Source organism: Neoarius graeffei, chromosome 4 (genome assembly GCF_027579695.1).
Source record: "Neoarius graeffei isolate fNeoGra1 chromosome 4, fNeoGra1.pri, whole genome shotgun sequence".
NCBI classification, from domain to species: Eukaryota; Metazoa; Chordata; class Actinopteri; order Siluriformes; family Ariidae; genus Neoarius; species Neoarius graeffei.
In genome coordinates, this window is record NC_083572.1 from 5,754,272 (window position 1) to 5,780,880 (window position 26,609).

At 39.7% G+C, this 26,609-nt stretch overlaps 1 protein-coding gene across 2 annotated transcripts; it reads right to left on the reverse strand.

Annotated features, from left to right (window-relative positions):
- Positions 1-24,956, reverse strand: senp2 (SUMO specific peptidase 2). 2 transcript variants are annotated; one of them, XM_060918703.1, is made up of 17 exons: positions 24,641-24,956; positions 18,678-18,733; positions 18,484-18,596; positions 18,287-18,371; positions 16,591-16,678; positions 16,202-16,349; positions 12,219-12,325; positions 11,849-11,907; positions 11,700-11,757; positions 9,245-9,302; positions 9,016-9,150; positions 5,495-5,626; positions 5,018-5,224; positions 4,808-4,887; positions 4,640-4,724; positions 4,438-4,533; positions 1-1,854 (listed from the first exon to the last, which is right to left on the reverse strand). In XM_060918703.1, the coding sequence occupies exons 1-17, from the start codon at positions 24,832-24,834 to the stop codon at positions 1,786-1,788; spliced, it is 1,770 nt and encodes a 589-aa protein (XP_060774686.1). In that variant the 5' UTR covers positions 24,835-24,956; the 3' UTR covers positions 1-1,785. The 2 variants fall into 2 exon arrangements, with proteins under 2 accessions (XP_060774686.1, XP_060774685.1); XM_060918702.1 differs by having other exon boundaries at positions 16,187-16,349.
- Positions 24,957-26,609: the final 1,653 nt, after the last annotated feature.

Below are 26,609 nucleotides of genomic sequence, written 5' to 3' on the forward strand. Positions count from 1 at the left end.
TTTTCACTCCAGTACTTTATTCTTTATAAAAATAATTACCAACTTTCTTCATGAACAAAAAAAAAAAAAAACACATACAGTAGGCATTGAAATCTCAGTTCAACTTATAAACCACACACACCCCTTAAATCTTACACATCACAAACAGATTAGATAACACTAATAGTCCAGCTTAAACAAATAAAGGAAGTGTCAGGTCATAAATAACGTTTGCATAAGAAAAGAAAGGAGCAAAAAGTAGAATTTTTCACTAAAATCTGAAATATCCGGATTAAAGCGAACAAAGAACGGAATGTTGCATGGTGAGAAGAGATGAAGGGGATGAAAAGGTCTCTTTCTACCTGCTGTATACTGATTCTGAATCAGCCGGGCATCGAACTACGACTATACTGAGTCATTCGCTCATTTTGAGTAAGCCTGGTCAGGAACACGGTGGATGCAGATCCGGAGTTTATCCCGGGAACACTAAGAGTGAGGCAGGAATACACCTGGGACGCCAGGACGACACATCACAAGACACCATGCACACGTGTACACACACACACAGAGGCAATTTAGCATCTCCACTCTACTTACTGGTGGGGTTATTGGGGGGGGGGGGAATGACCCAAACAAAACTGCTTTTCATAACGCAATAATAATTGGCAGGCCAGAGATAAATAATGCTACTTGTTGCTCCTTTTAAAGGGCTTTCCTTGACCATGCACTATTTGAGAGAACTAAAACAATAACCATAACTGTTTGGCATTCATTACACACTTCCAGTTTGGAAAAAGAAAACAAATACTTGCATTACAAATACAGCATATAATCCAAATCGAATATATATATATATTAAAAAAAAGGTATCTGCTTCATCATCGCACTCTTCATATTGTACATACCTCAGTAAGGTTTCATTTCAGACACACACACACACACACACACACACACACACACACACACACCCCTCCAGTATCACAAATAGTGTATTTAAGTAAATCTATTTGACTCCTGTAGATTTAGTAGAAAAAAAAAAATAATAATAATAATAATAATAAATTATTATTATTATTAGGACGAAAACCCATCATCAAGGCACTCTGGACTTAACCACGCGCGATAAATACTGCTGCTCTCACTGCAATCTGCAGCTCAGGTACCGTAAATTCGTACATACATTCAATTCCGTCATTGCCTGTGATTGCTATGAAAGAAAAAAAACATTTTTACATCCAATTGAATTAAGACTCACACGTGTGTGGGAATAAATACATCTTTGTTTTGTTCCTTGTTCAAATTTGGTAGTTAAAGAAAAAAAAAATACTACAATAGGTTCAGTCCGCTTAGGGATCGTTATTGTACACATTTATTTAAAAAAAAAAAACGGCTGTCCTGCACTTTTATACATTAGTGTACATTCAGATACTCCTTTAATCATGTCTCAAAGTCAAGAAAGGGAGCACAAGAGCCTCACACACACACACACACACACACACACACACACAAAGGGCGATTAGACAATTCTAGGAATGACAAATGCTTCATTAACAATTTTTTTTTAATCCATGTACTAATTATGTGGTTCACCATCTAACCCAAACCTTCATCCTCTAAGCCCACACACACACACACACACACCTGTGATTTAAACACCACCACCCACCCGTCTAAACAAACCGGTCAGGGGCGAGGGCAGAACAGAAGCAGACAAGCAGGCGTCTGGAGAGAAACATGGAGGATGAACGTTGTGTGGTCTGGTGCTTTGGTCAGTTTGGGTTTTTATTCGTTTATTTTCTTGCCCTCCTACTGCTGCAGCAACTTCTGATTCAGAATCTCCCAGATCATCAGTTTACGGAAATACGGCATGTGACACTGCACACAGACAGACAGAGAGAGAGAGACAGACAGACAGAGAGAGAAAAAAACAGGCCATGGATACCTGATACAGGTCTTCTGTGTCTTGTAGAAACCATGAAAAGGTTCAAATCCAGGTGACTTATTATTACCCTAAATTTCAGTGCATCCTTAATAAACAGAATATATTTCACTGATGTTCATTATACACACACACACGTTAGTCTGGCTAATGTGACTTCAAAGCTCTGCGAGCATTTGGTCTGGCAAAGATATTAAGCCCAACTGTTTCCCAAAGCACGTGGTTGACCCGCCTCCCTGAAATGCCTCAGTTTGCTACTGGTCGAAGCCAGAAAAGGCTGTGACGAAGCTTAAACCAATCACATCACTCTTTCCTCTGACATACGTGACGCGAAGGGGCTAACTGGTAGATTAAACTCTTACCGAAGCCAGTCGGGAGCAAGGCGAAAACGTCCTTCCTTTCAATAAATACCTCCAGGGCTGCTCTTTGCTCCGTTTTCAATGAGAACTTGCTCCATGTTCGTAATGTTTCTAGTGAATGAAGCGCTTCCGGCATAGATTCTGTAAACAATCTATGGCTTCCGGTCGCAGTTCTACTACGTCAGTGCCTTGAACACGCTTCTACCCAGGGCCGTTGGAGATGCTCAAAGTTGATTGGCTCCCGATTTTTCGGGAGCTTGGAAGAGCTGTAGATAGCTTGCCTTGCCAGACTAAGCTCGCAACAGGCCCTCGTGTTGCGTCACGCTTAGGATGGGCGGGCCCAGGCTACACACACGTTTAATTTGATGTCATAGTGGGGAAAACCGAGTCGAGATGAGAGCACTGGCTAAAACGTTACGAATGCGAGATGTGTGGAAGAAGGTAGGGCTTCTATGGAGCGAGTTGATATGGGATCGCTTCCCCCCAAAAAATAAATTAAAGCCCAGACACAAATCTCAACCACTCTGAATTCAGTCCTGAAAAATAATTTTTTTTAAACAAGCATTATTCAAGGTCATGCTTAAAAGTATAACAAATTATTCTATCTACATTCACTGGATATGAGCAATCGTGCGCTCTGATTGGCTACTCCACTACTAGGATATCAGCTCATATACCGTGAGTAGAGAAAAACAAAATGGCGGAACGTGTTGCTGAACCAACCGAGGACGAAATAAAAACTACTCAAAAACAAACTCCACCCCCCCCAAAAAAAAGGGAGCAACAAAATATGGAAAGTATTTGATGGTACAAACGTCCTTTTTCTCCCCCCCCCCAAGAATTATTATTAAAGCACAATTTTTTCACAAATTGCTCCTGTTTTTTTTTTTTTTTACATTCTTCATCTTTAAGCATTATTATAATTTTTTTTTTTAGACTGGTTCAAAAGCAGTTTGAAAATTACAGAACTGAAATGTCCAAGGAAGAATTAAATAAACGTCTAAAGCTATTCTATACCTCGGAACGATAGCAAGACGGCACTTTCTACAAAAAAAACAAAAACACTGAAGTCAATTCATGCAGCCATCGAGTCTGTCCAAGCAGAAATTATTTTGTCAGATGTTGTGTAAAGTTATTTATTTATTGAATTTGCAAAAAATAAAAATGCTCCGTTTTTCAAAATCCAGTGAACATTGATAGAATAAAACAGTTACTCCACTTAGACTACGTTCAGACTGCACCCTGAAACGACCCATATCCGATTTTTTTGCCCATATGCGACCTGTATCCGATTTGTTATTGACAATCTGAACGACACAGATCCGATTTTTTCGCATGCGACCCAGGCCGCTTGGATATGTGGTCCTAATTCCGATGCATATCCGTTATTTTCACATGCGACTGCAGTCTGACCGGACAGGTCGCATTCATGCGACCTACACGTCATCAACAAGAGACAAACGTCACTATTCTGCGTTGGCTAATCCCGCCTCTTTGGTGGAAAACAACAACATTTGTACAGTTTTCAGAATTTAAATAGACTTTTATAGAATTGATCAAGCTAATGGTGGATTTGGTAGGGACCTGGATGTTGATCTGTTAGCCTGATTAAATAAAACCATTTCTATAACTGATTTATAACTTAAACCATCCTGTATTACAAGATAAGATTGTTCTGGAAATTTCCAGTAATTTGACACCTTCGGTCTCATTAGTCTGCTGCCCACATTAATCAGATTATTGTGTGAGTTCCGCCGCCGCCACAAAAACCACATCGCCAGGTCTCGCCTCATCTCCATGCTTTACTTGCAAACTTGAAGAGTGCGCTTTTTTTTTTTTACGTATTACGTAGATGTGCTTATTACATGTCAATTTGCGCATGCGGGACACTTTTGGGTCGTTTTCCGTTCATATTGGAGATCGCATACAAGTCTCATATAATTGGTAATGTGAACGGCCTAACAAAAAAATCGGATTTCACAACAAATCGGATATGGGTCGTTTCAGGTTGCAGTCTGAACGTAGTGTAAATCTTGTCGTACACGGCTTATAGCCGGCTATAGCGAAGTCTAAAACTTTCAGCGTCAGTTAGCGATGGTAGCCGTTACTGTTCTGTATTTGCTTGTATCTGCAGTATGAGATATGAGGGCTGTGTGTTACCTGTCTAAAGGTAAACGGGCGTCCACGTGCGATGTAGTCGGCATACTTGCACAGAAATACACCACAGTCACTTCCATTCTTCTGCTGAGGAACCTCCTATAATTAATTTTTTTAAAAATTTAAAAATCAATCAATCATTCCATTCAGAAAAAAAAAACCTGGTGAGGTGTTTGTTTTTTTTAAAATCCTGCTTAAAGCTTACAGTGGCTCGCAAGCTGGTCACGGTCCACTTTAAGATTTCTAGATCTTTGCTTTTCTTGATCTCGTACTCCTCCTTCAAGTACATCCTACAAAACAAAACAAAAGGTCACGCAATCAACGATCCAAGATGTGCGATGTGTTTCCATAGCAATCGGGCCTGGCTACTCACAGTATCAGGTTACAGATGTCATCATGCCTCTGACCCATGGAGTCGTACGACCTCACAGACTTCGCTCTGAAGTCAACAACCTAGACAAGACCAAAAAAAAAAAAAAAAGGGGGGTGGTTGGGTTAACTCCAATCAGAATCCAATCAGCTTGTTCTGTAAAACTTAAACAGAGCAACTTTGGAACCAAGAACTGATAGAAAAACGACTGACAGCGAGAGACCAGTGGACCCCCAGGTGCAGGGGGATGAGGATGATTTCGTAGAGGAAGAGGTCGACAGCCTTGGTCCAGCGGCGCACTGCAGCGTGGCCACCGCCGTGCAGCTTAGGAAAGAAGAAGGTGCTGAAGCAGTACACCTTCCTCCTGCCTGCTTCCTGCTCCGCCCGTCCCATCACCAGGTTAAGGTAGAAATTAATCACCTGACAGAGAGAAAGGATTAACGTACTTCGATACAACTTTTACAGAATAAGACTCACTCATTCTTATTGTTATTCACATACTCATTCTAGCACGTTCTATACTACACTCCGGGACATGCGGTTATTGGAAATTAATCAGCTTCAGGCTGGTACAGGAACTCACACACTGACGAGCGTCCTATATCCGGATTTATTCCTTAAATACTTAGAGCACGATATGCATTTTATTAACGCTTGCACTCACATGACATCATGCTGCATTAATTTTACCTCGTCGTTGAGCCAGCTTCCCTCCTGCAGGGTTGCCAGGTCTCTCTGAGTGATGCGCAGTTTGAAAGCGCTGCTCAGGATGAGGTCAGGATCTCTCTGTGCGAGAGCAGCACTCACCTCCTGAAGCATCTCCTGCAATGCATCGCATCACACACGTGCAGTTTTTGTACGAATGAAAACCCAAATGGTGCAGATGAAGCATCGTGATGTGCAGGGATGAGAATGGGACATTTAAAAAAAAAAAAAACCTCTGAAATGTCTGCCAAGGGCAGACATAACGCACGCAAAGCGTGCATGGGGGGGTTTCAAGGGGGGTGTGCCTTTTATATATACGAGTGATTCCACGCTTATGGGTACTGAAATGGGGACATGAACTTATTCACCTAAAACCATTTCTTTTTTTACCATCAGGTCACAAAACATGTAATCTTTAATGAATGATATGTTAAAAGATAACTTTAATTTTCTGAGATGTAATAAAAATATATTTATATGACAAAGTCAAGCCTATGAGTTCCAAAATGATGTCTGTTCCATTACTTCTGTTACGATTGTCCATCTCGCGTCTGTTACAAATTAATTACAATCTAGCTCTATACCATGTTAATCTTATTGAAAGAATGTGTATGTTTATTCTACTACACATGTTTATTAATTATATTTGCTAAAACATCACCTTCCTATGTTTCAAAAAGTAATTCTACATTGTTAAAATTGAGAATCTATATGTCCACAACACTTGTTACGTTCTGACTTTGGCATATAAATATGTTTTTATTACATCTCAGAAAATTAAAGTTATCATTCATTAAAGATTACATGTTTTGTGACCTGATGGTAAAAAAAAAAAAAAATGGTTTTAGGTGAATTTTTAAAAATAAAGTTCATGTCCCCATTTCAGTACCCATAAGCGTGGAATCACTCATATATATATATGAATGAATGTTTTCAAATTCAATGATGGTTTAAACCGTTTATAAAAACTAAGATAACAAATATATATCGTGAGCGATAATGGAGGTAACCGTAACGATATATTAGATTCCTCCTGACTCTATCTTTGACAATTTAAGTAAAACATACCTTTGTGCTTTTTTGTTTTGATGTGCTCCTGGACGTTTCTAGCTCCTCCGTTTCCATAATTGATCACATCTCAGCACAGAATATACAGAACCTTTCCCGGCACGTCCACTTTTCGGATATGTTCCGTCAGGCACGTCGTCACAGTTTGTGTCCCTATCTGCGTGGTAACACTACTATCGAGCCATGCCCATCGGAAACAGTTCTTTATCCCGTTTGATTTATCGAAAAAAGTCCTGTCATATAATTCTCTTAAGCTTTCTTCTGATGTTATCATGGTAGCAGGAGGTCTTGCATATTAAGCAGGCAACATTCAACATCACTCATCACTTCCCTTTCAACTGTTGTGTGTACTAACTAGGTTTTATCTGGACTAGGGATGGCGAAAACTAAAAAAAAAAAAATCTTGACCAACCACCGAGCCTCATTAGCCGGTTAAAGTCGGTTAACCTATGAGTTTAAACAGGGATCCAAACAGTGCGCCTTTTTCACGGCTCGTGCAGATCCGATTTTTTTTTTTTTTTTTTTTTGGGGGGGGGGGGGGGGGGGGGCGTTGGAGTGTCTGAATAATTTCATCAGAGTAAATTCTGTATTAAAATTACTACATAAGCAAATGCCGTTACAGTCCATGAAAAAGCCGTGAAAAAGTCGGCATCTGCGCCTTTAGTTTGTGTGGAGAGAGATGATCTGCAATAACATGCATTGTTGGCTACAGACCGAAACATACTTTCAGAATGCACTGGCCAAGGCAGGACTAAACTCCATGTGCCTTCTAATAATAATTAAAAAAAAAAAAAAACACAGCTTACAAATTACTATTCTAAAAAGCCTGTGTCTACACTTTTTCTTCCGCCAAGTGGCAGTGGGACATGACTGAATGGGTGTTTCTGATTTGTCAGCTGTCGTCCTTACACCGCATGACATGGTCCAAGCGTTTACAACACAGAATTCCAGGTTCTCCGCTCCAAAATCGGCAGCTTCAAAACGATTGATTTTTTTTTTCACCGACAACCAAAAAAAAAATTAACCGGTTGACGTTGATTCGGTCAACCATCGGTCAAACGGTCATCGGTTAACATCCCTAATCTGGACAGGATGTTGTGTAATGTAATACAGATACCATATGGTCAATCTGAAGATCAAGATGGTGATTTTGAATTAAAGAACAGGCATGTACAATTGGCATTACATATTGGAAATTTTTTTAAAATCAAAAACCAAAGTTCATCTCGGCCTAAAAAATTTGGGCAGACGCTCCCGCGCGGCACACGCCAGCAATTCCCCCCCGTCCCCCTATGAAATGAGCAATAAGTAGGAGAGTTATACACGGCATCATACCTAAAATTTTATCAGAAATATAGATATGATACTATGATTCTCCCCAACATGCTACATTAGATAAGCTAACCCCATTTATAAAAGATACACACTTATATATGACGTGTATTTGATACATATGATGTATATTCATACATTGTTACTTTACGGAAATCTTCAATAAGTTTGGTCTTTTCATGCCAGCCTGTTGTAGACCTAAATAATATAATGCACATGAAATGACACTCCTCACCTCAACATGTCCTTTACAATCATTTAAGCCACCATGGGCAATGCTGAAACCACTGCTGCAAACAGTACATCGCGCGAAACTGTCATTATTGTTGACCCTCATTAGACAGGGAGATTATCATCAGGCAGGGAGATTATCATCAGACAGGGAGATTATCATCAGGCAGGGAGATTATCATCAGGCAGGGAGATTATCAGGCAGGGAGATTATTATTAGACAGGGAGATTCTTTTGTGTAATCTGAGCTGAAGTGGGTTTTGTATTTTGGTTTTTTTGGGCACGCTTGCTCTCTCTGCCATGCCGGTCCTGTAGGCTGCACTGACTCAACTGAAAACGTCGGTCCTCAAGAAAAGAGATAAAAGCCCGCCCACACTGAAAGCTGATTGGGTTACTCAGCAAAATAAGCCAATCAGGATGCTCTTTGTCTAGCATGCGCTCCATGAACAGGCACACGCGCAGTCTCTCTCTCGCGCTCCATCATATGCGCACATTCTAAGATGCGCAAGGTAGACAATGTTTCACGTGCACGCTCTTGCTCGCTTGCTCTAGATTCCGGGAGATATTCTCCAATTTGCGGGCATCAGGGAGCCGCTATCAATATGCGGGAGACTCCCGGAACTTCCGAGAGACTCGGGATGTCTGCGTTATAAGGTGACCACAGATCACTAACCATACACACACACCCCGAAATTCTCTCAACGGATTTACACGTTTCACAAAAATGACATTTTCAGCGGGAAAAACTCGGAATTCCGTGGATCCGTGGAAAATTCTCATCCCTGGATGTGTCGTGCTGTGATATAACAGTGATTAAGGACGCGCTGTACAGTAGAAGAGCACATCCCGAAGTGTGTTGTTCTGTGAGAGTTTACCTTGGTCAGTCTGGGAAACTCCTCCTCCAGGTGTTTCCCTGCGTCAGGTTCAGAGCGCGTCGTCTGCACAGCCGACTCGCGGTCCTTCAGGTTCAGCCGGGTTTCTACCTCGACGGACAAATCCACGTCTAACAGCTGGACAGACGCCAAAACAAACCAAAGTCCTACTCATTCATGGACACAGCTCGATAAATAGCAGGACTGAGACTGAGCAAAATACTGTGCGTACCCTGCCTTTTTTCAAAGGTTGGTCTGGTTTCTTCCTCCCGACATCGCTGACTTGTGCACTGCAAGTGACAAATAAGCCTAGTTAAATTTAAAAAAAAAATATTGAAAATAATGAAAAATTAAAGCTGTACTGCCTTTCAGATTTTTCAAGTGTAGGCTATAAAAAGAATTTTCCCCCCCGACACGTAATTATTTTTGTTTAGTGGACTGAAAGCTACTTAATTTGAAATCACAGGCTTCCAATTTTATTAGTTTTTTTTTTTTTAAATCGAACAATTAAAGAATTCATCTCTACATGGCCCTAAATCCTCGGCTATATTTTCCTGCTTCACCATGACCCAATTCAAGATACTATGTCATGTATCACATCACGTGGGGTGGGCTTTCCCCGTTCACGCAAGGCATTATGGGATACAAATTTGAAACAGGGGAGAAAAATGGAGGACGTGTGTGAATGAAATGTGAAAGAGCGACTACAGTAACGGAAAGAAAGTGAAAAGATGTTATGTTCTATACGAAGGAAAGGAAACGCAGGACCAAACTAATAAATATCGGTGCTCAGCGAGCACCTCGGTGTGATCAGCTGTTTGTTTAACAGCAGAATGATGGTAAACCTGCGCATGCACACACACATGCGGACTTCTACTGTCTGCTTGACTGCGCAAAGCGAGCGATTTCATGCACATTATTTGTTTTAATCCCCTCAAATTACAACCCCGATTCCAAAAAAGTTGGGACAAAGTACAAATTGTAAATAAAAACGGAATGCAATGATGTGGAAGTTTCAAAATTCCATATTTTATTCAGAATAGAACATAGATGACATATCAAATGTTTAAACTGAGAAAATGTATCATTTAAAGAGAAAAATGAGGAGATTTTAAATTTCATGACAACACCACATCTCAAAGTTGGGACAAGGCCATGTTTCCCACTGTGAGACATCCCCTTTTCTCTTTACAACAGTCTGTAAACGTCTGGGGACTGAGGAGACAAGTTGCTCAAGTTTAGGGATAGGAATGTTAACCCATTCTTGTCTAATGTAGGATTCTAGTTGCTCAACTGTCTTAGGTCTTTTTTGTCGTATCTTCCGTTTTATGACGCGCCAAATGTTTTCTATGGGTGAAAGATCTGGACTGCAGGCTGGCCAGTTCAGTACCCGGACCCTTCTTCTACGCAGCCATGATGCAGTAATTGATGCAGTATGTGGTTTGGCATTGTCATGTTGGAAAATGTAAGGTCTTCCCTGAAAGAGACGTCGTCTGGATGGGAGCACATGTTGCTCTAGAACCTGGATATACCTTTCAGCATTGATGGTGTCTTTCCAGATGTGTAAGCTGCCCATGCCACACGCACTAATGCAACCCCATACCATCAGAGATGCAGGCTTCTGAACTGAGCGCCGATAACAACTCGGGTCGTCCTTCTCCTCTTTAGTCCGAATGACACGGCGTCCCTGATTTCCATAAAGAACTTCAAATTTTGATTCGTCTGACCACAGAACAGTTTTCCACTTTGCCACAGTCCATTTTAAATGAGCCTTGGCCCAGAGAAGACGTCTGCGCTTCTGGATCATGTTTAGATACGGCTGCTTCTTTGAACTATAGAGTTTTAGCTGGCAACGGCGGATGGCACGGTGAATTGTGTTCACAGATAATGTTCTCTGGAAATATTCCTGAGCCCATTTTGTGATTTCCAATACAGAAGCATGCCTGTATGTGACGCAGTGCCGTCTAAGGGCCCGAAGATCACGGGCACCCAGTATGGTTTTCCGGCCTTGACCCTTACACACAGAGATTCTTCCAGATTCTCTGAATCTTTTGATGATATTATGCACTGTAGATGATGATATGTTCAAACTCTTTGCAATTTTACACTGTCGAACTCCTTTCTGATATTGCTCCACTATTTGTTGGCACAGAATTAGGGGGATTGGTGATCCTCTTCCCATCTTTACTTCTGAGAGCCGCTGCCACTCCAAGATGCTCTTTTTATACCCAGTCATGTTAATGACCTATTGCCAATTGACCTAATGAGTTGCAATTTGGTCCTCCAGCTGTTCCTTTTTTGTACCTTTAACTTTTCCAGCCTCTTATTGCCCCTGTCCCAACTTTTTTGAGATGTGTTGCTGTCACGAAATTTCAAAATGTCTCACTTTTGACATTTGATATGTTGTCTATGTTCTATTGTGAATACAATATCAGTTTTTGAGATTTGTAAATTATTGCATTCCATTTTTATTTACAATTTCTACTTTGTCCCAACTTTTTTGGAATCAGGGTTGCAAATAACTTCCCAGCCACAGAACAGAATGGCCTGATATTGTGCTAGATATTACAGAAATAAACATGCATCACAATCACTACATTTCAGACGGAACTAAATTTCACCGATTTTATGAAATTGAAAGGCCGTCTAGCTTTAAGGAGGGGGATGGGGGAAAAAAAAAGGGTTACCTGTCTTTTACATGGTTTATTAAAGAGGAATTCCTCCACACTGGTGTATGAGGGTTCACTATGAATACACAGGATGCAAATTAAATCAGCAGTAGCATTAACCCATACACATGAATGTGAAGAATCAAGAAAGGGTTAATTGAACTCACCTTTGATGGGTGTCGGTTTGCTGACCTCAGGAGTGGTACGGCCATGAGGAAAAGTTGTGCTAAAAACAGAAATTAGACCCGTTAGTGAAGTTTTTCCATTTTTCACCCCCCCGTAGACTTACAATACACCTTCTACAGGTGTGTATAAGATCATGTGGTGCAACCATCTGTGCTCAATGGTCACAGCGGATAAGAAGAAAAACAGCACAACTGATGTTCTTAAACGGAACTGCTTTGAGAAGCGAATCGAGATCATGATATTTAACAGGGGTTTTTGTTATGGTGCTAACGAATGAAATTCCAATGAAAATGGCTTCGTGTTTATTGAACAATAAACAATACAAAAACAATCATTTTGAAATGTTCGTACTTTGGTGGTTTTACTCGTCCAAACGGCAGCGGTTTATTCTTCGAGTACTTCTCAGACACCATCTCCACCAGCTTCCTGTAGTGCTCCCTGTCGCTTTCCTTCAGGGCCTGAAACACAGAAGGATGCAGAGGGGTTCCATATGAACATGTAGTTTAAGTAAGTAAGTAAGTAAGTAAGAGAAAAAGAAAGAAAGAAAAAAAGAGAGAAAGAAAGGAAGAAAAAGAAAGAAAAAGAAAGAAGAGAAAAAGAAAGAAAGAAAGAAAGAAAGAGAGAAAAAAGAGAAAGAGAAAAAAGAGAAAGAGAGAAAAAAGAGAAAGAGAGAAAAAAGAGAAAGAGAGAAAAAAGAGAAAGAAAGAAAGAAAGAAAGAAAGAAAGAAAGAAAGAAAGAAAGAAAAAGAGAAAGAGATAGAAAGAGAAAAAGAAAGAAAGAAAGAAAGAAAGAAAGAAATAGAAAGAGAAAAAGAAAGAAAGAAAGAAAGAGAAAGAGAAAAAAGAAAGAAAGAAAGAGAAAGAAAGAGAAAAGAAGAAAAAGAAAGAAAGAGAAAGAAAAGAAAGAGAAAAAGAAATAGAAAGAAAAAGAGAAAGAAAGGAAAGAAAGAAAGAGAGAAAGAAAAAGAGAAAGAAAGGAAAGAAAGAAAGAAAGAAAGAGAGAAAGAAAGAAAGAAAGAAAGAAAGAGAAAAAGAGAAAAAAGAGAAAAAGAGAAAAAAAGAGAAAAAAGAAAGAGAAAAAAGAAAGAAAGAAAGAAAAAGAGAAAAAAGAAAGAAAGAAAGAAAAAGAAAGAAAGAGAAAAAAAGAGAAAAAAGAAAGAGAGAAAAAAGAAAGAAAGAAAGAGAAAGAAAGAAAAAGAAAGAAAGAAAGAAAGAAAGAGAAGAAAGAAAGAAAAAGAAAGAAAGAAAGAGAAGAAAGAAAGAGAAAGAAAGAAAGAAAGAAAGAAAGAAAGAGAAAGAAAGAAAGAGAAAGAAAGAAAGAAAGAAAGAAAGAAAGAAAGAAAGAAAGAAAAAGAGAAAGAAAAGAAGAAAAAGAAAGATAGAAAGAAAAAGAGAGAAAGAAAAGAAGAAAAAGAAAGAGAAAGAAAGAAAAGAAAAAGAAAGAAAGAGAAAGAGAGAAAGAAAAGAAGAAAAAGAAAGAAAGAAAAGAAAGAAAGAAAAGAAGAAAAAGAGAAAGAAAGAAAGAAAAGAAGAAAAAGAAAGAAAGAGAAAGAAAGAAAGAAAAGAAGAAAAAGAAAGAAAGAGAAAGAAAGAAAGAAAAGAAGAAAAAGAGAAAGAAAGAAAGAAAGAAAAGAAGAAAAAGAGAAAGAAAGAAAGAGATAGAAAGAAATAGAAAGAAAGAGAGACAGAAAAGAAAGAAAGAAAGAAAGAAAGAAAGAAGAGACAGAAAGAAAAAGGAGAGAAAGAGAAAGAAAGAAATAGAAAGAAAAAGAGAGAAAGAAAGGAAGAAAAAGAAAAAGAAAGAAAAAGATAGAAAGAAAAAGAGAGAAAGAAAGGAAGAAAAAGAAAGAAAAAGAAAAAGAAAGAAAGAAGAGAAAGAAAAAGAAAGAAGAGAAAGAAAAGAAAGAAAGAAAGGAAGAAAAAGAAAGATAGAAAGAAAAAGAAAGACAGAAAGAAAAAGAGAGAAAGAAAGGAAGAAAAAGAAAGAAAAAGAGAGAAAGAAAGGAAGAAAAAGAAAGAAAAAGAGAAAGAAAGAAAAAGAAAGAAAGAAAGAAAGAAAGAAAGAAAGAAAGAAAGAAAGAAAGAAAGAAGCAACTCAGTCATGGCGGCACAGGGGTCAGTACTGTCGCCGGACAGGAAGAAGGTTCCAGGTTTGAACGTCCCCTTGTCTGTGGAGTTCCTCCACCGTTCAAAGACATGCGGTTCGGTTAACTGGCTACTCGAAATTGCTTATAGGTGGTGAACGTGTGAATGGGTGGGTGGGAACTGCTCTGTGTGCGTGACGCCCACCCCGGGTAGCTCGACTGAGCCAGCTAACAAAATCTGCAGCAAATAAACAAACAGTCAACTATAGCTGATGCACGAGAAGAAGCAGTGACTCCTTCAACTGTTTTTAAATACTAACTAACTAACTAACTAACTAACTAACTAACTAACTAACTAACGATCTGCAGATCTCATCAGTAGTTTTACTTCAATGTGTTCTACAATATTTAGCATTTAAGTGTTTGTGTGTTTAATAAAAGTGGAATGAAAACAGTGTTAACTCAAGTATATTACTGATTAACATCATTAAACACATTTCACATCTCTCAAACTATTCACTGAAGCTTCCCACTTGAACATGTTTTATTAATTTAAATTTGACATTATTTACAGATATATATGTGTATGTATGTGTGTGTTATTTACCAGCTGGGAGGTCTGTATTATGAAATACCGTGACCGAGGTCTTGAAAGTACTGAGCGAGGCCCTCTGGGCCGAGGTCACGGTATTTCACCATACGGACCGACCTTAAGCTGGTAAATAATATATTTATTTTTTTCTTTACCAAATTCTAACAGAAAACGAGAGCACCCGAAAGGGAAAACCGAGCCGAGCAGCCATTTTGAATCCTCATTCACGGCTGTAATGCAAATTGCTTCCTCCTCGGTATACAAGTGCACTTCCATGGCAGGAAAAAACTACATTTTGCCGCCTATGTCGTCCCCTATTTATACAAAATTGAGTCATTCAGAATTCAGCCATGTTTTTGCTCGGCGTTAGCAACAGTTAGAGGTTTTTAGCTCATCTCATCATCTCTAGCCGCTTTATCCTTCTACAGGGTCGCAGGCAAGCTGGAGCCTATCCCAGCTGACTACGGGCGAAAGGCGGGGTACACCCTGGACAAGTCGCCAGGTCATCACAGGGCTGACACACAGACACAGACAACCATTCACACTCACATTCACACCTACAGTCAATTTAGAGTCACCAGTTAACCTAACCTGCATGTCTTTGGACTGTGGGGGAAACCGGAGCACCCGGAGGAAACCCACACGGACACGGGGAGAACATGCAAACTCCAGGTTTTTAGCTTTCTCCTGAAATGTTTTCTTTTATTTCTTCTTCCTCAGGGTAGTAAAACTCGCTTTCGCTGTGAAGACTGTCGTTATCGCTGTCCATGCTGTAAAATTAATGCTATTCTCCTGAGAAATGCTGGCAAAAATTTATAAGATTTTTAATAATCTTGTAAATAAACCTTATAAAAAAAATTTTTAAAGAAAGATAAATGTTGACAAAAAATGCTACTATGTTTGTTGCTGTCGTGAACAAGTGAGTCACCAGAGGTCCACAACCAGGGTCCGTATCGTAGGATACGGACCCGCTCGCCAGCCAATCAGAGCGCAGGATTTGATGGAAACCACACCGCGAAAAAAATAATTAACAGTTATTTAGTCGTACATGAGTCAACTATTAACCGCGTTAAGACGAGATTGAGTGGAATAACTTTTTTCAATCCACATTCACTGGATTTTGAGAAAAAGAGGATTTTTTTTTTGCAAATTCGATAAATAAAAACTTTATACAAAACATCCAACAAAATTTCCGCTTAAAATGTAAACAAACTGGCAAAATGACAGGAGCAATTTGTGAAAAATGCTATAATAATTCTTGGGGGGTAAAAAAAAGATATGTTCTTTCCATCAAATACTTTCATTCCATTTTTGGGGTTATTTTGTTTCCGAGTAGTTTTTATTTCATCCTCGGTTGGTTCAGCAATACACGCCACCATTTTGTTTTCCTCTACTCATGGTATATGAGCTGATATCCTAGTAGTAGAGGAGCCAATCAGAGTGCGCGATTGCTCATATCCAAAGCAATTTATATAAATAAACGTATATTTTTTATTTGTTAAGGTTTGGATTAAACGCATTCCATTCAAGTGATCAGTTATAAGAACTCGAGATTAGATTAAATATAATAACTAAAAGTACCACCTGATTACACTTCATGGACCCCTTAGAGCCCTGGGTTCAAAAGTACGGTTTCTGTCCACCTGGTGTCCCCCTACCTCCTCCACGGCGAGGCAGGGTTTGTGTGCGCGGCCGGGGGGTTCCGTCTCAGGGAGGACAGGACGTGACGGCAGCAGGTGTAGTGACCTCCTGTGTGGACGCTCTCTCTGCCTGTCCTGGTTTCCCTTAAATAATACCGATCCACTTCTACGGAGAAGGAAAAGAAGAAGAAAAAACAATAAAAAACCCCTATAGATTCTTAATATGGAATTTCAGGATAAATTTAGAGCAATGTTCAGCTGATTCGAGCTCAGTATTGTATACAGAGACGCACGGACCATTTCGTATACGTGCTCTGAACACTCATGATTTTCGATATCAGTATTGTATTATATTGAGAAAGAAAAATAAATGAGATCTGTTCATCCCAGGGACTCGGTATACTCACTCAGGTTTCCTTATCAGAGGCTGGGCACCTACACAGAAGTTTGGCACGCTCCTCTCCTTACCACTCGGCCCCATTTCTCTCTGTTTATCTGAGATGATGGACACAAACATTACGCAACGTACTCCAAGATGTTCAGTGGAAAAAAAAATCCATCTTGAACGACTTGTATGTAAATCTTTACAAGAAATGTGATCTTTTTTGGTTAAACTTGCAGTTCTGACTGATAGCGGTGCAGTGGGATTTAGCTTTCGCTCCGTCTCTACGTAAAGATGCACCAGTGCTTTAGTACTTTAGTCTTCTCAAACAGATCAGCTTCCAAAGACTCAACATTAGGGCTGTAACGATACACCCAACTCACGATTCAATTCGTATCGCGACTTTTGACCCACAATTCGATACGCCCACGATTTTTTAAAAAAATTTTTTTAAAGTAGTAAATTTGACTTATTAACATTTACTTACTTACATTAACTATTTAATAACAAATAATTCAGACCACTGCAGAGAATGAGTAATATGTATGCAAAAATGAACAAATGTATATCCAAAGACTGTTTTATTTCTCAAAATAATACTGTTGAGCCGGAAGCTCTGCTTTTTTCGGTTCTGAAAAAGTAATTTTTCCAAATCGTGTAAATCCGTTAAGATTTTTTTTTTTTTTTTTTGGGGGGGGGGTGGGGGGGGGGGTGGCTCTCTCACTGTCTCACTCTCATAGGGCCGATGATTTTCTGTGATCGCGGAAAACAGATGGAAATTACGGAATTTTTATGGTGAAACATTGCTCGCGTGTCAAAATGTAACTGCCGCAGAAGGCTTCCGCCCAAGCAGACATGCCTTCAGTGTTGCCAGATATTGCTAACGTTTTCCACCCCAAAATATGTTCAAAACCAACCAAAAAGCACCTAAACCTGCCCAATCTGGCAACACTGCATGCCTTTCCGGTCAAGTGATTGTGATTGGCTTGTGGCACACCTAGCCAGCCAATGAGCTGCTTGTTTACAGATTCGCTCCCCGCGTCGCAACCAGAATGGCGACCGCGTAAAAGAAACGAATGCTCTGCCAGTGGCGAGTGTGGACGTTGCGTGACTCGCAGAAGATTGTCGCAGGTCGGCGAAAAAAACGACTTACTAATAGATATAAAAAAATAAAAGTAAGTTTAAAATGTAATTTAAATAAAAAGTAAAGTATTCATAAATTGAAGTTTGGAAGCGCCTCTGTTTTTGGGCTGAGGAGAAGTTTGAAAGGGTGTACCGCGATTCTGCCTTCTTGTATTGCGATACGGATCGTGGCTCTGCGTATCGCGATTTCGATACGCATATCGTTACAGCCCTACTCAACATTATTGCACTTAATCGTCTCTTAAATCACTAACTAGCCAACCTGAGTCACTGCTGTGAGTGGACTGTACTGCGTTTGCATCAACATCTCTACTACATCTATGCTGGAGTTCTCATTAATATAACAGTGAGTGAAAAAAGAAAAAGCTCTTGCTCTTTTTATGATGTTTATTTTATAGGAACGAACAGCAAAACCGGACTGTTAATCCGTTACATTCGAGTGTTTAATTTCTACACCGTTGTAACTGCGCTAGAAACATGATGGTGGTTTTCTTTAACAGCAATTAATCAGGAAAAGGTGAAAATCTTGTAAAGATCTGTCGAAAGTGGCGTCCATGGTGTATGTATGTTATGCTTACCCATTTTAACATCCCCACCAATCATCCACTTATTCAGGCCGTTGCTGTGAATTTCATCAATTCCCACTAGAGCAACATGTCCGATCTGGGTTGAAGAGAATTATTTAAAATAGACTTGGCACTTTGGGACACTTCAGATTTCACATGAAAGCCAAGGACAAATGACAGTCAGACAGAACGATCAGGCGACGACAAACCTGCTTCTCTCTACCCTCTCTCTCGTTTTCATAACGGCACGGCTTGCGTCGTCGCAAACGGAGCAGCCCTGCAATCCCAGCGAAAGTCTTCTTGACGACTCGGACGATCACATCTGCAAAGGAAATCGCACAATTAATAAAAAGGTCACAACGTGCGAAGGATGGGGTCGATTCTGAACATGTTATCTAGTTACCTCGTCTTGGTCTTTTGATTTCCACGTGCTCCGATACACCATCAGGACAGTGGACACTACATGAGACACAACAGAAACATTAACATCAGGTCACCGTAGCATCCAAGTCTGCATGAAATGTGAAACTTTGACGGACGTCATACGACTCCATATGCGTTTCAGACGCGCCACGCTGCCACACATGGAAGAGTGTATCAGGGCCGTCCATTTTTCCATTTTAACAATTTTTGAAGGTATGGTGTACATGTTTAAACTGATAACAACTAAATTATGTTATTAATCAGAGGTAGCAGCATTCCAGCATAGGGATGTTAACCGATGACTGTTTGACCGGTGGTTGACCGAATCAACGTCAACCGGTTAAATATTTTTTTGGTCGTCGGTTAAAAAAAAAAAAAAAAAATCAATCGTTTTGAAGCTGCCGATTTTGGAGCGGAGAACCTGGAATTCTGTGTTGTAAACGCTTGGGGCATGCCATGCGGTGTAAGGACGACAGCTGACAAATCAGAAACACCCATTCAGTCATGTCCCGCCCTCCCGCCCCAGTTGAAGACAGCTGCCACTCGGCGAAAGAAAAAAAAAAAGAAAAAAAAAAGTGCAGACACAGGCTTTTTAGCTTAAAAAAAAAAAAAAAAAGTTATTATTATTAGAAGGCACATGGAGTTTAGTCCTGCCTTGGCCAGTGCATTCTGAAAGTATGTTTCGGTCTGTAGCCAACAATGCATGCTATTGCAGATCATATCTCTCCACACAAACTAAAGGCGCAGATGCCGACTTTTTCACGGCTGAATCGTGCAGATCCGATTTATTTTTTTTTTAGGGGGGGCGTTGGAGTGTCTGAATAATTTCATCAGAGTAAATTCTGTATTAAAATTACTAAATAAGCAAATGCTCTTACAGTCCATGAAACAGGAAGTATGAGAAGAAAACAGTAAATCAGAAAGCTGCGCCCATTTGCGCAGCTTCCGCGAAAACGTGCGCAGCTTTCTGATTTACTGTTTTCTTCTCATACTTCATATGTTTCATGGACTGTAACGGCATTTGCTTATTTAGTAATTTTAATACAGAATTTACTCTGATGAAATTATTCAGACACTCCAACGCCCCCCCCCCCTTAAAAAAAAAAAAATCGGATCTGCACGATTCAGCCATGAAAAAGGCGGCATCCGCCAAAAGGCGCACCGTTTGCATCCGTTTAAACTCATAGGTTAACTGACTTTAACCGGCTAATGAGACTCGGTGGTCGGTCAAGATTTTTTTTAGTTTTCGCCATCCCTATTCCAGCATTGAAAAGCCACAAGTTATTGGGGAACACTCTGATAAAAATTCCACCATTTTCCAAATCCAAGCTTATATATATTTTTTTTTTTCCCTTCTTCCCCCAGACCCAGGCTTTCCAGCTTGGAAAAAGGGAATAGTGTAGAAAGAAACCAACAAATCACGTTTAGTGCTAATGAGCTGATACTGTAGATAGAGTAAGTCACACCCCCAGGGGCGGGACATGCATGCGCTAGAGAATTTAATTGGACTAACACATGACTAGTCCATGATGCATGGGTTTCACCAAAGCGTTTGAGTGTATCGGGCCCGATCCGCTTGCTCTGCCTGCCGATACGCTTAGTCGCTTTAGTTAAAATCCAATATGCTTAGATTTATACCAATACGTTAAAATTTCCTACCAACAAGTAACTAGATACATAGGAGAGCAAATAACAGATCCATTTACATACTGATTGATGTGTTAAACAAGCCATCTTTTTTCCAATGTTTGTGTTGATTCTGTCAAAGTAATATGTCCGCGTGGTATAATGTAAACAAACTGTAATCTGTTGGCTACGTCAAGATCATGTGTTCAAATCGTCCAATAAAAATATCGAAAGAAACTGTCAGACATCCTGGAAGTTTCCAATTCATTATAAGCGATCTCATTGGCTGCCGATGTTGTCCCCGACCAGACGGACAAAGCCAACTGATTTTAATAAGCGAGGAGAAGACTCGCTGGACAATTTGATCCACATCAGCATGGATGACAGCGAGACGGACTATGAGAGGGTTGGCCAACATTGGGCCAAGCAAAAGCCAAGGACAATTAATCTGCTTTAAAGGAGTAGAAAACTTAATTCATTAGTTTGGGTTTGCAGAAAGATTATATACTTATAAACACTCTCACGAAGTGAAGTTGTCCAAATGTGTCAAATATAGCATAATTTCAAATAATAATCATAAGCGTTTTTGGCAGTGTGACGTCACTGGGATCCATTTAACAAAAGAAGGCTCCGGATTATTCTTTTGTTAAAGGCTCTTATGCCTCTTTTCCACCAAATCAGTTCCAGGGCTGGTTCGGGGCCAGTGCTGGTGCACAACTCGTTCAACTTGCGAGCCAGCTGAGAGCCAGTTTGCTTTTCCATCACTCGCGGTGCTAAGGGAAGCCACGTCATTACGTCGCTGTATACGTCAGTACGTCACTGTATACGTCAGTTACGTCGCTACATTTGCATAAACCTTGGCGCGAATATCGAAGCAAAAACAACACGGAAGAAGCAGCAGCAACAACAACAACAATAATAATAATAAATGACTTCACGTTTGTACAGCTGCTGCTTCTCGTTGCTTAAAAATGGCGATCTTGTTATTGTTGTTGGTCTTAACAACTCCGCCCCCCCCGCTGACGTAAGCGGTTCTTTCCTCTGGCCCAGCAGAGAGTTGGTGCTAGCCTGGAACCGGTTTTTCTGGCCCCAGAGCCAGTTCTTTGTCAGTGGAAACAGAAAACCCGGTTCCAAACTAAGCACTGGCCCCGAACCAGCCCTGGAACTGCTTTGGTGGAAAAGGGGCAACAGTGACCTCACACTGCCAAATACGCTTATCATTATGCTACATTTGACACTTATTAACACAATCTCTTCATGAATGTTTTTATAAATACATAATCTTTCTGCAAACTTAAATGTATGAATTAAGTTTTCTTTTCCTTTAAATACATGTTTTAATCTTAATCTAGTCCATTTAATAAAGTGCCAAAATTTAAACATTATAATATGCAGTTGCCTTACTTTTCTTTTCAGTGCATCTTAGTTCTACATATATTACGGTAATTGCATCCAAAATATTCTAAATCATTACAGTTATAGTAATACAGCAACTTATTTTAAGGTGGCAGGTCTTAGGTTCAGATCCCTTTGTGATCAACAGGAGGTCATGATGATCGATTCTCTTCATTGGATTGCGTAAGATGGAGCAAAACCACTGTTCATATTTTCATGCACATTTTTGTTACAACACTACTTGATCATAGATAATTAAGTGCAAGGGATCCCCGTCGATTTTCAACCTATCATATACCTCAGTAATCTATAACAAAACAGTTTAACCTGCATGTTGAACTTTAAGGTGAAATTTCAAATGTGTATACATTAATACTATTTAGGTCAGAAATCATTGAAGCACTGGTAAAATCTATCCTACAAACCCGATTCCAAAAAAGTTGGGACAAAGTAGAAATTGTAAATAAAAACAGAATGCAATAATTTACAAATCTCAAAAACTGATATTGTATTCACAATAGAACACAGACAACATATCAAATGTCGAAAGTGAGACATTTTGAAATTTCATGCCAAATATTGGCTCATTTGAAATTTCATGACAGCAACACATCTCAAAAAAGTTGGGACAGGGGCAATAAGAGGCTGGAAAAGTTAAAGGTACAAAAAAGGAACAGCTGGAGGACCAAATTGCAACTCATTAGGTCAATTGGCAATAGGTCATTAACATGACTGGGTATAAAAAGAGCATCTTGGAGTGGCAGCGGCTCTCAGAAGTAAAGATGGGAAGAGGATCACCAATCCCCCTAATTCTGCGCCGACAAATAGTGCAGCAATATCAGAAAGGAGTTCGACAGTGTAAAATTGCAAAGAGTTTGAACATATCATCATCTACAGTGCATAATATCATCAAAAGATTCAGAGAATCTGGAAGAATCTCTGTGTGTAAGGGTCAAGGCTGGAAAACCATACTGGGTGCCTGTGATCTTTGGGCCCTTAGACGGCACTGCATCACATACAGGCATGCTTCTGTATTGGAAATCACAAAATGGACTCAGGAATATTTCCAGAGAACATTATCTGTGAACGCAATTCACCGTGCCATCCGCCGTTGCCAGCTAAAACTCTATAGTTCAAAGAAGAAGCCGTATCTAAACATGATCCAGAAGCGCAGACGTCTTCTCTGGGCCAAGGCTCATTTAAAATGGACTGTGGCAAAGTGGAAAACTGTTCTGTGGTCAGACGAATCAAAATTTGAAGTTCTTTATGGAAATCAGGGACACCGTGTCATTCGGACTAAAGAGGAGAAGGACGACCCGAGTTGTTATCAGCGCTCAGTTCAGAAGCCTGCATCTCTGATGGTATGGGGTTGCATTAGTGCGTGTGGCATGGGCAGCTTACACATCTGGAAAGACACCATCAATGCTGAAAGGTATATCCAGGTTCTAGAGCAACATATGCTCCCATCCAGACGACGTCTCTTTCAGGGAAGACCTTGCATTTTCCAACATGACAATGCCAAACCACATACTGCATCAATTACAGCATCATGGCTGCGTAGAAGAAGGGTCCGGGTACTGAACTGGCCAGCCTGCAGTCCAGATCTTTCACCCATGGAAAACATTTGGCGCATCATAAAACGGAAGATACGACAAAAAAAAAGACCTAAGACAGTTGAGCAACTAGAATCCTACATTAGACAAGAATGGGTTAACATTCCTATCCCTAAACTTGAGCAACTTGTCTCCTCAGTCCCCAGACGTTTACAGACTGTTGTAAAGAGAAAAGGGGATGTCTCACAGTGGGAAACATGGCCTTGTCCCAACTTTTTTGAGCTGTGTTGTTGTCGTGAAATTTAAAATCACCTAATTTTTCTCTTTAAATGATAAATGTTTAAACTGAGAAAATGTATGTCATCTATGTTCTATTCTGAATAAAATATGGAATTTTGAAACTTCCACATCATTGCATTCCGTTTTTATTTACAATTTGTACTTTGTCCCAACTTTTTTGGAATCGGGGTTGTATAATTAATCATGGATCTAAAACCTCTCAGAGACCCTGAAAATGCACCGGAGAGCATCTATTTTCAAAACGCCGTTGGCGCTCAATTGTCTGTTTTATCATGCCAGAATTTAGGGCTTTAATTTTTTTTCTGGGGAAAACACTGCATGATGAGTCATCAAAACAATTAGAACTGGGTGGTTATTTTTTAAATCCACAAAAAAAAAAGTATAAAATTACACTTCAGAATATACACAAAACTCATTTTTCCCTTGACATATTGAAGTATTGGTGTCCATGATAATTGGATAGGTGTTTATTTATTTATTTATTTAGACTACAAAATTTTGATTTCACTAGCACTTTAAAGAAAATCTCACAAACATATTTATATATTATTAAAACTGTGAGCTGGAAAAACTATATGAACATTGATTAAGTTGAATTAATTCATCCATGTGATGTTGTGTAGTTTTTATGCTAGTCTGTTTGCTAATCCTTGCTGCTAAATCGCTAGCTTTGCTTAGCTTCAATAGCGACCAACTTTTAAACGAGTATAAACGGCATAAATTATTTCTTACATACCTCTTAAGGCTGTTTATAAAGAATAAACCAAGCTAAGTGCTGCTAGTGCTAGCATATAGTTTAATAACTGACTAGCCTGTGTTTGCTAGCTAGCTTCAGTTTGACGGCTGGATTTCAAACGACTCGCAGCTAGATGTATAGTGCGCGTGCACGGTGGCTGAGTGACTGGACAAGCGCTGCTTGTGTAGCCTCCGTAGGGCACTTCCTTAGGGAACACACGGGCATTTGGGACACAACCATCCCTAGCAAGCTAACGCGCTGAAGGTAACCTGGTGTTAATTACACGCTTACAGAGAAGAAGAGGAGGAGCAGCAGTAGGATATAAGGAGTTACCTTTGATAGTTTCGTTTAGCAGGTCGGTAGTTTTCCTGTTGTTGTGGTTGTTTTTCAGAAGTGACCGCGTCTCGTGGTGGTGTTGGCGGCGGCTGGTGGTTACCGTCCGTAGGCCAGCTCGGCGAATTCCCTCCAGAAAACACAGAAAACGGAACAAACAACGACGATAGTCCATCAACTATCCATTCATACATTCCAAACCACCACGAAGACTCAGTCACTCGCCTGTTTGTTAATGCCAGGATCTTTAACCAATTACAAACTTCACCACAACATCAACTGCGACACGCCGCTCAATCCTGACAAGCTTTACTACGCTATTTAGGTCTGGGAACCGAATTCCAAAAGAGTCGACTTTTCGATTCTGAATCAAAGATTCAACTCTTTGAATGAACGATTCAAAGTCTTTTCGAGTACTTAATCATGATCTCTTATTATGTGTGTAAATAACTCTGCATTATTTCACAGTTTATCTTATATTCATGTCGCTTATTGTACTGTTCTTTGGAAATCGATTTGAGAATCAAATACATTCTGAATCTATTGTTAGAATCATTGTTTCGAACAATGTGCGGTGTTTTGTAATGTCTTAGCTCTGTTATTTTTTTATTTTTTTTATTTCTCGTTTTTTTCTTTTGTATGTATAAATAGTTACATACATTTTTTATACATGTTCGAAATAAAAAATAGAATCGACTCAATGAATCAGAGTCACATTTCTAGAATGATCAGTGTCGGGCTAGCCACCACGCGCCTCTGAGCCGCTTCTGGTTGCCAGGTGTGCGTTTTTCACATCCAACATTTATTTCATATTCAGAAACAAATCTCTTTTTTTAAACTTCCTTTTAAATCTAATCTAATGCTTTTAAATTTAAATTACATCATTAGTATATGACTATAACTGTGAATATGTGATCATTTAAAAGGAATGTCATTCAATGAATTTTAGCCACGCATTATATTACAAATACCTAAATCATCATCACCAAAACTCCCTAACAGCTTCCATTAATACATATGTAACTATAAATGAAAAATAGTTCTACAGATAATAATGTGACACAAGCATTCATACGATGACATAGCGGACACTGTTGAGAACGGGATCGAAAGGAGTGCCAATACTTCGACAGATCATTTTCATCTTTCTGGACTCCTTTTAGGTATTCTATGTATTTGTGTCTTTTAGTATTATCCCCATCTCCTTCTTGATGTGTATGCAAAGTGCCAAGAAACTATACTCAGCAAAAATAAAAACTTGACACTCATATTATTTTTCAAATAGTGTTTAGAAACTTTTCTTGAAAGAGTTCTTGTTGTGATTATGGTTAAATGCATTGTCAAGGGCATTACGTCACACATTCATTCTACTGGTCGGGCCTACGTAGCACGTGCGAGAGCACTGCACGCTAAAATCACGTTTCCACATGACACAAGTGACGTGACCTATTGATACACATGCAATTGATCTCACGGTAGCAGAGTAGAGTGTCATCTCAGAAAAACAAGGTTTTATGGTTAATTATTCGTTAATTTGTAATGCCACGACTGTCAAACATTCAGCGTGAACGTGCCATTGGCATGCTGAATACGGGAACATCCGTCACTGACGTTGCGAGGGTTATGGGATGCAGTCGACAGACCATCCATAATCTCCAGACACGTCTCCATCAAACTGGTGCCACAGCCAACCGCCCCCGTCCTGGTCGACCACGTGTGACATCACACGCAGAAGACCGACAGATTGTCTTACGTCATTTGCGTAATCGGTTTGTCACTGCCACATCCACTGGGAATGAATTGTTTGGAGGTCGAGTGACTGCCCAAACCATTCGAAATCGCCTGCGCTCTGCTCTGCATTAAGTTGTGACTCACAGTTTTTGATCATGGACATTGTCGTCACATTTCCGGTGGAACCGATTCCATGACAAACATGATCTGTATGCTATAGCATCTTTAATGACAAGAT